The sequence below is a fragment of the Papio anubis genome, chromosome 1, assembly GCF_008728515.1.
Source record: "Papio anubis isolate 15944 chromosome 1, Panubis1.0, whole genome shotgun sequence".
Taxonomy (NCBI): domain Eukaryota; kingdom Metazoa; phylum Chordata; class Mammalia; order Primates; family Cercopithecidae; genus Papio; species Papio anubis.
This window is the reverse complement of record NC_044976.1, coordinates 11,246,794-11,259,120: the sequence shown is the minus strand read 5'-3', so window position 1 is coordinate 11,259,120 and position 12,327 is coordinate 11,246,794. Positions and strand designations below refer to the sequence as shown.

The window sequence follows — 12,327 nt, the reverse complement described above, 5'->3', positions numbered from 1 at the left end:
CTCTCCCATCATGGAAAGGGCAGAGTTTGTCCTCACTGGAATAGACGCCTACTCCAGATACAGGTTTGCCTATCCTGCATGCGATGCTTCTGCTAAGACTACCATCTGTGGACTCACGGAATGCCTTATCCACCATCATGGTATTCCATACAGCATTGCCTCTGACCAAGGCACTCACTTTTTGGCTAAAGAAGTGTGGCAGTGGGCTCATGCTCATGGAATTCACTGGTCTTACCATGTTCCTCATCATCCTGAAGCAGCTGGATTGACAGAATGGTGAGACGGCCTTTTGAAATCACAATTACAACGCCAACTAGATGACAACAGCTGGGGCAAAGCTCTCCAGAAAGCTAAGTATGCTCTGAATCAGCATCCAATATATGGTACTGTTTCTCCCATGGCCAGGATTCACAGGTCCAGGAATCAAGGGCTGGAAGTGGAAGCGGCACCATTCACCATCACCCCTAATAATCCACTAGCAAAATTTTTGCTTCCTGTTCCTGCAACATTATGTTCTGCTGGCCTAGAAGTCTTAGTTCCAGAGGGAGGAACACTGCCACCAGGAGACACAATAACGATTCCATTATACTGGAAGTTAAGAGTGCTACCTGGACACTCTGGGTTTCTCCTAACTTTAAGTCAAGAGGCTAAGAAGGGAGTTACAGTGTTGGCTGGGGTGACTGACCCGGACTATCAAGATGAAATCAGTCTACTACTCCACAGTGGAGGTAAGGAAGGTTATTCATGGAATACAGGAGATCCATTAGGGCATCTCTTAGTATTACCATGCCCTGTGATTAAGGCAATGGGAAACTACAAAGCCCAATCCAGGCAGGACTACGAATGGTCCAGACCCCTCAGGAATGAAGGTTTGGGTCACTCCACCAGCAAAAAACCCCACAAAACCATGACCTGCTGTAGTGCTTGCTGAAGGTAAAGGGAAGACAGAATGGGTAGTAGAAGAAGGTAGTCATCAATACCAGCTATGACCACATGTCCAACTGCAGAAACAAGGACTGCAATTGTCATGAGTATTTCCTCCTTCTTTTGTTAAAAACATGTTTGTGCATGTATACACCTGTACTAAAAAAAAGTCTTCATTTTATTTCCTTTCTCCTTCATCACATGACATAAGATTTATTGACTTCATATCAGCATTCAAGCATCGTTAACTTTATGTAATAGTATTTGGGTTGGGGATTGGGGTGTTTCCAGCTGTATGAAGGACAGCTGCATTATGTTAGGTGTCATTATGACCTTATTATTGTCTTTATTTGAAGATTATGTATGATCTCAGCAGCTGACAAGGGGTGGACTTGTGATGGTTAATACTGAGTGTCAACTTGATTGGACTGAAGGATACAAAGTATTGATCCTGGGTGGGTCTGTGAGGGTGTTGCCAAAAAAGATTAACATTTGAGTCAGTGGGTTGGGAAAGGCAGATCCACCCTTAAACTGGTAGGTGCAATCTAATCAGCTGCCAGCAAATATAAAGCAGGCAGAAACACGTGAGATGGGCCTAGCCTCCCAGCCTACATCGTTCTCCCATGCTGGATGCTTTCTGCCCTCGAACAACAGACTGCAAGTTCTTCAGCTTTGGGACTCGGACTGGCTCTCCTTGCTCCTCACCTTGCAGACAGCCTATTGTGGGAACTTGTGATCGTGTACGTTAACACTTAACAAACATATATAAATATAAATATAAATATAAATATAAATATAAATATAAATATAAATATATATATATATATATCTCCTTTTAGTTCTGTCCCTCAAAGACTACACCGGTAATATTCTTTGCTTTGAAATCTATTCCGTCTGATGTTAATCTAGTCATTCCCACTTCCTATGACAAGTGTCAACATGGTATATCTTTTTCCATCTTCTCTCCTTTTAACCTATTTGTGTCTTTATCCTTAATGTGTGTTTCTTGTAGACAACATATAATTGGTTCATGCTTTTTTATACAATTTGATAATCTCTGCCTTTTGATTATGGTGTTTACAACATTTAAATTTAGTTAATTGATACCATTAGGTTTGAGTCTACCATCTTGCATTTTATTTTTTATTTGTCCCATCTATTCCGTTCCCTGCTTTCTGTTTTCTGCCTTCTCTTGGATTATTTATTATTATTATTATTTTTCCTGAGACGCAGTCTCCATCTGTCACCTACGCTGGAGTGCAGTGGCACAATCTTGGCTCAATGCAACCTCCACCTCCTAGGTTCAAGCAATTCTCCTGCCTCAGCCTCCCGAGTAACTGGGATTACAAGTGCATGCTGCCACATCTGGCTAATTTTGTATTTTTAGTAGAGATGGGGTTTCACCATGTTGGCCAGGCTGGTCCCAAACTCCTGCCCTCAAGTGATCCACCCGCCTCAGCTTCCCAAAGTGCTGCGATTACAGGCATAGCCACCTCGCCTGGCCTAATTTCATTTTATCTCCTTTGTTGAATTATTAGTTATAACTCTTTGTTATTTTGGTGGTTGCTTTAAGAGTTTTGTGCTGTTTATCTTTATAAGTCTACATTCAAGTGATATCATACCACATCATGTATAAGATTACAGTAACAGACTTCCATTTCTCCCCTTCAGCCTTTATGCTATTGTTAAGAATCTCACTCTTACTTTAAATGAGAAGAAGATAATCTTATATATTTACCCAGATAGTTATCATTTCTGGTATTCATTACTTCGTGTAGAACAGACTTTCACCTGATACTATTTTTTTTCCTTCTGCCTGATGATGTTCTTCTACAGTTTTTGTAGCATGGGTCTGCTGATACCTTTCAGTACTTTAAAGATGTTACTCATTGTCTTCCCTCTCCCACTGTTCCCAACAAGAAATCTGTTGTCATTCTTATCTTTATTCCTTTGCACATAACACGTCTTTTTTTCTTGTTCCTTTGCTTTAACACTGGTTTTGAGTAATTTGATTATGAGGTGCCTTGGTATAGTTTCTTTCACAGTTGTGTGCTATATTCCATCCAGCGTAGTTTTCATTACATTTTAATCTCTACAAGCTTTAGTTTATGTCTTCCATATCGCTACTTACCTTTTGAACAGAGAGAAGACAGTTATATTAACATTTTTAATGTCCTGCAAAAATTCTAACATCTGTGCCAGTTGTGGATCAGTTTTGACCAATTAGTCTCCTCATTATATAGAAAGTTTTCCTAGTCCTTTGCACACCTGGTAATTTTTGATAGGATATCAGATATTGTGAATTTTACCTAGTTGGGTGCTACATTGTTGTATTCCAGTAAATCTTCTTGAGCTTTATTCAAGGATATGGTTACTTTACTTGGGAAGAGGTTGATTCTTTCAGATCTTCCTTTCATGATTTCTTAGGCAGGTCTAGAGCAGTGCTGAGTTTAGGGCTAATCATGAAGGCAAGGCCTTCCTGAGACTCTTCCCAGTGTCTCATAAATTCTTAGTTTTTCCAGTCCAGTTGGTGGGCACAAGCACTATTCCTAGCCCTGTGTGGGCAGCAGGCACTGTTCCCTCTGATCCTTTCAAATGGGTAGTTTCCTCACATACATCACTGACTAATACTCTGCTAAATACTCAAGAGGGACCCTCTATAGATCTTCAGAGTTTTTCGGTGCAGATCTCTATGCCCAAGTGTACCATCCTATAACTATAGATACCTTGGTCTCTCTAGACTCTCAGCTCTGTTTTTTCAACTTCTCCACTGTGCTGGGTACTTGCTTGGTCTCCCCTCCCTGGAAACTTTCTCAAATTGGTAAGAAAGGGCAATCACGGGGCTCAGCTCTTTCGTTTCCCACCTCTCAGAGCACTATCCTTCACTGTCTGATGTCCAGTGTCTCAATACTGTTATCTTCTTATTTATCTGGATTCTGGGGCTGTTTCAGGTGGGAGGGTAAATTTAGTTCCTGCTACTCCATCTTGACTGAAAGCAAAGACCAGTTCTTCAGTTTGTTCTCCCTAGGACGGACCTCAATTCCTCCAAATGATGGTTAGATGACTTCCTGTCGGTTTTTCTACTGGCAAGCTGGTGAACCATGGGTCACCTTCCTCCATGCCACCTTGACCAAGTTACCTCTAATATATGTGGAATTCTGCTGTATGTAGAAAAATTAATGAGACGAATGTAGGTAGAAACAACTATTTCATAGAATGATTTTTTGAAGGCCACAAGATATTTCCTCCAAAACATTAAAGTTCTTAGAACATCAAACATTAGATCTGGTTGGGTGGTCAGCATGAAAACAAGGTGACTAACAGCTCTGGAACTTCCCCCTTACCTGGACATCCTGTATGCTGAGTTCAAGCATGTGGCTAGTTGCCAGCTGTGTATAGTGCACACTGATTCCTGTAAGACTTGCAAAGACCAGTTCTTCTGGGACTTTATTAATTAAGGACAACCCAATTCCACCTTCTAACCTCACAAGCACCTGAAAGGAAACCAAAATACGGCACCTTGATTATTTAAAACACAGCTCTTAGTATCCAGGAGAGTATAAGAAAATAAAGCATTTTACATTCGTCTACTCCCTTCCTCTCAGCAGATAAAAACTACTTAGGGGAGTTCTATTATTTACCTGGATGGCTCAAATGCCATCATCTCACTGGAAGCCTTGCTTTCTAGGCATACCCTTTACTCCAATGAGAACTCCAGAGTATATGATGATACCCCTATCAAAGGACCAATGACATTCTGCATTTCATTATAGAAATCTAACTATTTGGGAATCTTTCACCTTATTTGGTATGAAAGCTCCTAATTTGTTATCCACTACACTTCCATAACATCCAACACAGCGTTTTACACAGAGGCATTTGATTTTTTCAAAAATCACTGAATAAACATCAAATAAATATACTTTTTCATGTTCATCTCATCTTCCTTTTCAAACTTGTCACTCTCCAATCCCAAACATAGAAAACAAAAGGAAGATGTCAGAGATGGCCGAAGCAAAAAACAAAAAATTGTTTGTCTTAAATCTCACTGAAATTCAAACAGTTTAGCTTCCTTTATTGTAATAATAGTTTAGCAATGCTTGTTACATTCTGATTCCACATAAACTTTGTTGTCATTTACATAACACATTCACACATTCACCGATAAACAGTAAACACTGTGAAGCATAACTCATATTTAGAATCATACAGGATAGAAAGAAAATGGAAGGTCTAAACTACCACCAAGCAAAATTCTAAAAAACTGATGATCAAAGAAATAAATTTACAATATTTAGACCTTACTTCCAATTCTTGCTCTGTATCTGGATTCTTTAATTTCTGCAGCTCTTGTTCGGTGACAGGAAGTTCACCCACTTCATATGAACGGTTGCTTTTCCGTTGGCAGAAATCTGTTATCTGAAGTCAAATAAAACACGACATGAAGATGATTCACTCTTCCTTATTGAAACTATTGTAACCCAGGACAATCGTGTGGGTCAAAAGTCATTATATAATCAAGATTCATATGGAAGTGAATGGTTTCCAAAGGCAAGATCTGTGTAATAAAGAAGCAAACTTGGTTTTAAGTCTGCATGGTAAACTCAAGCTATACATCTTGACAGCCTCACGTAGTGGGGTTAGATATCTGCAGATGATCCCAAATTACAACTCACGTCAAAATATGCAAACCTCAGGATCACTGCATTCATTTTTGCCTTAAGATTGCTTTATAAAGTGGTGTTGTGAGTGGGCACAGTGGCGCACACCTGTAGTCCAAGCTACTTGCAAGGCTAAGGTGGGAAGATCGCTTGATCCCAGAAGTTCAAGACCAGCCTGGGCAACATAGCAAGACCCTATCTCCACAAAAAATGAAAAGTAATTAGCTAAGCATGGTGGCATGCACTTGTAGTTCCAGCTACTTGGGAGGCTGAGGCGGGAGGATCACCTGAGCCCAGGAGTTCAAGGCTTTAGTGAGCTATGATTTTGCCATTGCTCTCCAGCCTAGGCAAAAGAGAGTGACACAGCTAAATAAATAAATAAATAAAAAGTGGTATTGTGAATTGTGATGCGCTATCTCAGAGAGCTCATTGTTATATTTCAACATCTTTTTTTTCCTTTGTTCTGATTACGCTATGACCTGATAAACCCTTATCCCCTTCACAGATCTCTCCCCTGGGTTTCAGAGCCGTAGTTACAATGACTCATGGACATCTTCACATAGATCTCATACAGTCACCTTAACAAGTTCAAAACCTAACTCCTCCCTTCCTTTGCAAGTCTGCTCCATGTTCATCCCTTAGCGATCTGGATTATCATCCTGTGAGTTGCCCAAATCAGAACCTTGGAGGCCATTACTGACTCCTTCCTCTCCCTCATTCCCACATTCAGTCATGAAATCTGCCTGACTCTACTCCTAAGTAAGCTCTCATTTCTATCCATTTCTCTCCAGCCTCCTCATGTCGACCCCTGCCACTTCTTCCAGTTCAGGCCCCCATAACCTTTCATTGACGTTACTGCAAGAGCCTCCTACCTGGACTTTCTCTATCTCCAGTCTTGCCCCACTCTGGTTCTCTACCTTGCAGCCAGAGGAAGTGATCTAAAACGATTTTCTAATCATGCCATTCCCTGACTCCTTGTTGCCTTAGAAAAACCACAAATTCTTTAGTATGTATCTCTGACCTTTTCTGATCTGACCCCTGCTTCTATCTCCAGGCTTCTTTCTTACCACATTCTGTGTGCCACTTGGGCTGAGGATCACTCTGCTACCTGTGGGCCTTCACTAGTCAACTTCCCAAACAGTATGTCATTTACTTCCTATGTTTATTGGTCAATGATCGCCCATCCCCACTAGAATGTAAGCTCCAAGAAGGCAGGGAGTTTTGTCCATTCACTGGTAAATAGTTCAGTACCTAGACCTATGCTGGCTCAAGTAGCTGCTCAATAAATACCTGTTGATGAACACACTCATTACTGAAGGCACAGCCCCTCCACCTGTACCTTTCTATTTGGCTAATTCCTTTCAGTTAACCTCTAGGTCTCAGCTTAAGTATTACTTCTCTTAAGAAGCTCCCCATCCTCCAAATCTGGGAATACAAATCCTTTCCATACACCCTCCATTCCTACTCTCATTACCACAACATTTTAATTATATGATTAAGGATTGTTGTTATCTTCTTGTTGTTAGTTATTAAGATATTGTGTTACTAATGATTAACGACACTATTAATATGCACTGTTGTTAACATTATCTTGTTTAAATCTTATGGTTTTTTAGATTACCACACATTTCATTGATACTTTGCTTATACTTTCTACTTATTTTTTTCTTGTACTTTAGTTCTTATAACAACTTTGTGAGGTAGATCCTATCCCCATTTTACAGATGAAGAGACCATATCCTCATATCTAGCATAAACAAGTTCAATACGTATTTGTTAAATGAGTAACCATTGGGGGTGGGGGAAGTACAGAGTTTCGCATCCACTCTTATGACAAATTATCACCTGGAGTGCTCTAGTTGGTCCATCTGGGATGACTCTGATGGATAACATTCCAGAACCAGGTCTCATTTTTTGATTAATAAATTGTTGTTCAGGTGGAACTGGCCCCAAAAGCTCCATGGAAGTGTCAGGACCAAGAACAACTTCAGCTCCATCAAACAAACCAGAAAGTCCTCCTTTGGTCTAAAAGACAGTGGAGTAGAGACATGTGAGAAAAGACAGAGGCACTGACTTTGACAATTTAACACATCATTTCAAACAAGTTCCTAAATTTACATTCTCCTCTGGAGGGTCATGATCAATGTGCAACGAAGACTTTACTATTTGTTCAGCTTTGCAGATGATGAAAAACAGTAGGATTACTTGAGTAAGATTAAAAGTTATGCTCATAAATTTGGGTAATTACGAATAAGAGATAATTTCATGCATAGTAGATCAGTTTAATTCTGCCTTTTACTGATACTAACTTCTTGTCATTAAAATAAACTTCTAAAAAAGTAGTCAAACTAGCTGTTTCTTTGAGTATTCCTACTAGGGTTTGCTTAAAAATCTGAAATATTCTGAAAATAGAAAATAATTATTATACTCATTCAGCTTTCCAGTAAGAGGAAAATTCTCGAGTTGAAAACCTCCCCAAACAGGCCTGTGGTTGGACAACCAAACCAAATACTCAAAAGACGGTGTTTCTTCTAGAATGGAATACAGAGTTGAGAATGTCACCTGATACCCAGTTATTCAGGCTGTTAAAAGAAAAACTTCAAGCCAGGAGAGGTGACTCAGCCTGTAATCCCAGCACTTTGGGAGGCCGAGGCGGGTGGATCGCCTGAGGTCAGGAGTTTGAGACCAGCATGGTCAACGTGGTGAAACCCTATCTCTACTAAAAATACAAAAATTAGCCAGGCATAATCCCAGCTACTCAGGAGGCTGAGGCAGGAGAATCGCTTGAACCCGGGAGGTGGAGGTTGCAGTGAGCCAAGATTGTGCCACTGCACTCCAGCCTGGGCAACAGAGCAAGAGTCCGTCAAGAAAGGGAGGGAAGTGGGAAGGCAAGCGGGGAGGGAAGGAGGGAAGGGGAGAAGGAAGGAGGGAAGCGGGGAGGGAAGGAGGGAGGGAGGGAGGGAGGGAGGGAAGGAGGGAGGGAGGGAGGGAAGGAAAGAGGGAAGGAAGGAAGGAAGGAAGGAAGGAAGGAAGGAAGGAAGGAAGGAAGGGAAGGAAGGAAGGAAAACTTCAGCCAAATTAAATTTAAAGGAGTTTAATTGAGCAATGAACAATTTGCAAATCAGGCAGCCTCCAGAATCACAGCAGATTCAGAGAGACTCCAGGGATGCCTCGTGGTCAGAACAAATTTATAGACAAAGAAAGGGAAGTGATGTACAGAAATTGGAAGTAAACAGCTGGATTAGTTACAGGTTGGCCTTTGCCTTATTTGAGCACAGTCTGAACACTCAGCTGTCTATGAGTAGTGGAAGTATCGCTGCTGTGACTGGCCAAGGCTCAGCTATTGTTACAGGCACATACTCCTAAGTTAGGATTTCAATCTTGCCTGCCGATTACGCTAGGTTACAGTTCGTCCACAGGGATTCAATTATAGAAGTACGGAGTCCTTCTCAGGCCATATTTAGTTTGCTTTAACAAGGCCTTTGGAGGAAAACACCTTCTCGCTACATGCCCCAAGTAAATCGAGTCTACAGGATGATGGCTGTGGGAAAGCAAATACAAGGCTAGAGAAGACAATGGCAAAGTGTGTCTAAATCCCCTTTGTTAACTTTTAAATACTGACTCATGAAAAGCAAACTTTGAGCAGGGTTTATAGTACAGGTTTCAACACAAAGAAAGCTTTTTATAGCTATTATAAGTTTAGAAAGAAAGAACATATACAACCTAATAAGAGCAGTGTCAGAAAATGTTTTAATGTCTTCAATGAACTTTATTCAGCGTAATAAGATTGAAACAAGCTTACTTCCCTAACCAAAACACATTCTGCTCTGCTGAATACTGTTATTATACAGTCACTAACAAGCAGGGAAATGATGAAATCGATTCACAAAACAACAAACACCAAAAAGAGATTTTAAGGAAGAAAATGCTCCAAGAGCACTGGAATTACATGGGCTTTAGAAACAAACTAGAAGTGAAGTCAGGGTCAGACATGAAACCCACCAATTATAACAAGCCCTCTTTGCCTCTAGAAGTTTGAATTGTATTGCTAATTGAAAATCACAAATCCATTCCAGATGTGTGCTACATATAAGTAAGCAGCTTGTCTTTGATGAAAAAAGCTCAGGGCGATAGAGATAAAGAAAATAAATCTCACCAAAAGCAGTCAGAGGCTCCTTACAGTTTTTGCAAACTGCCCTGGAGTACAATCTTAAGTACTCAGAGCTCTCTATCAAGGGTCTGATAGTCTCCTGTTTCCCTTTTGCGTAAAATCCCAGGCTGGACAGAACTGCACACACAATTGCAGGTGCTATTCTACTGTATGCCCAAACCTCCTAGACACCTTCCTACTTCTCAGACCCCTGTTCTCATTCCCAGCCCGAGGCCAGAAGGGGCAGAAAATCCAAACCCTTGGTAATTTGCCAAACACATATTTGCTTAGAAAGTAGCTGGGAGTTTATCATGAGGTAGACTGGCTGAGGAGACGACAGAGGAAACTGTCCAGTAATCTTCATTCTGACATTTGCTACAGCAAATCAATGCTTATTTAGGCCAAAATGAACAGAATGAGCAAGTAGATGCCTGACGAATGCTCACCAGGCCATAGAACCCTTTACAGAGGACTTGCAGCTATGCCATTAACTTCACAGGTCTAAATCTAATTCATCTAACTTAGTGCTGGACTTTTAGTTACACTTTTTTTCTTTTTAAAATTACATAGGTAGCCGGGCGCGGTGGCTCAAGCCTGTAATCCCAGCACTTTGGGAGGCTGAGACGGGCGGATCACAAGGTCAGGAGATCGAGACCATCCTGGCTAACACGGTGAAACCCCGTCTCTACTAAAAAATACAAAAAAAAAACTAGCCGGGCGAGGTGGCGGGCGCCTGTGGTCCCAGCTACTCCGGAGGCTGAGGCAGGAGAATGGCGTAAACCCGGGAGGCGGAGCTTGCAGTGAGCTGAGATCCAGCCACTGCACTCCAGCCTGGGCGACAGAGCCAGACTCAGTCTCAAAAAAAAAAAAAAAAAAAAAAATTACATAGGTAATATATGTCATCAAAGAAAAAGTCCAGGTAAGCCATGAAAAAAATATCTTATCATCCAGGGCAATCACTCTTAACACATGTATTGCATACCATCTCCAAGAACTTTTCCCATGTAAACATATACAAATGCACAACAAAACTCTGACTTCCTTTTAACTAAAATGGAATAGAGTAAGTATTGCTCTGTAATTCGTTTTCCCGTTGAACGAGTCATCATGTATAACTCAGTAGAGACTTTGTTTCAAAGAAGGCTCAACCACTGCTTGCTGCGATTGGGGATCAAAAACGACTGACCTGGACGACCAACCCATGTAACCCACAGGTCAGTTTTCCCTCTCGGAAACTCCACGTCTGAGTTGTGCTTCGCCTGCGGTCAGGCTTTCTCAGCATCAGCGGCTCGTATCTGGAAAACGGAATGTACAATGAACCATGAACCCTCTGAGTCACCTGTTTCACGCCTCAAGGGAGCATGAGGATGACGGTTTTGCTCTTCTTCCTTCTAATACCCTCCACCCTTAAAAATCGAATGGGTAGTTAGCTTGAATCCTAGGGTAGTTAGGTATCTCTTGATAAGAAAAGAGGAATAAAGCAAAATGGAAAAACATGAAGAGCGGACACAAAGTAAGACACTGAAGATTTCATAACACACAATAATATAGCTTCTCGCCTTCTCAAAATGGCAACTTATCATGCAGTATGGAAGGAACAACTGCTAAATATATGCAAAATCTTTCCAACAGTCTTTTTTCTATTGTAGTTCTAAACTATTTTCTGTTTTAACTTGTAAGTCAACTAAAGTTTTTCTGGAAATAAGGTATTAACTGAAAACACACTGATTTTTATGGAGAAACTAAGGCACAGGCAAATAAAGTAACTTACTCAAACTTAAAGAGCTAATTTGAATCCAAGGATTTATTCATAAAAATACATCTGATTATTCTCTTAATTAATTTCTGCTTTTGAAGGATTTAACAAAGTTATTAGAAAGATGTAAAAAAGAAACTACTTCCTCAGAATAAGGATGGACTGGAATTTGGGTGGAAGAAATACTCACTTTTCACATTATACCCATTTTATTGGTTGAAGTTTCTTAACATCTGCATGGGTATTGTCATCATAGCTTAAAAAAATTAAAGGGAAAGCCCAATACTTCTATTTGGGAATATGACAGGCTTTTGTCATTAAAAAAAATATATACATTTTTACTTCATTTATAGAACTCTTGGTTTTTGGTGTAGATTTCCTCCAAGTCTGAATTTGAAAGCAAAGAGCTTGAATCAAAAGTTGCCTAGAAAATTACCTGTTGTCAGTCACTGCAGCGAGACCAGCAATATCTAAGATGGCCGACCCCTCGGTGGAGCGGGCGGCTGAGGGTTTATTGGGATTGTGAGGAACCGAGGAGCCCTCATGGGCCAGCATTCCTGTTCCTGTCATCCTCCATAGCTGAGAACGCTTTCCTGGTTCCTGTTAAGTAAGGAGAAGCAAAAAGAGAAAGAGCCATTATATGCGGCCACAGCTAGCTCCTCACTTCAAGAGCTTCCTCTAGGGCTAAATAAGTTCTCATATAGGAAGTTTACTTAGACATTTGCCACATTATATAAATGCTTAATTCAAACTTTCATGGTTATCTATCCTTTGTTGTTCTCAGGGTAAAATATGCTAACCTCTTGAACCAAACAACCAAAATTACAAATAATGTG

At 40.6% G+C, this 12,327-nt stretch overlaps 1 protein-coding gene across 7 annotated transcripts in view; it reads right to left on the bottom strand.

Annotated features, from left to right (window-relative positions):
* The window catches only part of VPS13D (vacuolar protein sorting 13 homolog D), a 284,215-nt gene that overhangs the window by 119,953 nt on the left and 151,935 nt on the right, over positions 1-12,327 (bottom strand). For all 7 annotated transcript variants that reach the window (XM_031664499.1, XM_031664502.1, XM_031664496.1 and 4 more), the window contains 5 exons: positions 11,928-12,091; positions 10,922-11,030; positions 7,431-7,610; positions 5,230-5,343; positions 4,269-4,418 (listed from right to left, as the gene is read on the bottom strand). In XM_031664499.1, coding sequence (XP_031520359.1) covers positions 4,269-4,418; positions 5,230-5,343; positions 7,431-7,610; positions 10,922-11,030; positions 11,928-12,091 — 717 coding nt within the window. The remainder of the gene's footprint in view (positions 1-4,268; positions 4,419-5,229; positions 5,344-7,430; positions 7,611-10,921; positions 11,031-11,927; positions 12,092-12,327) is intronic.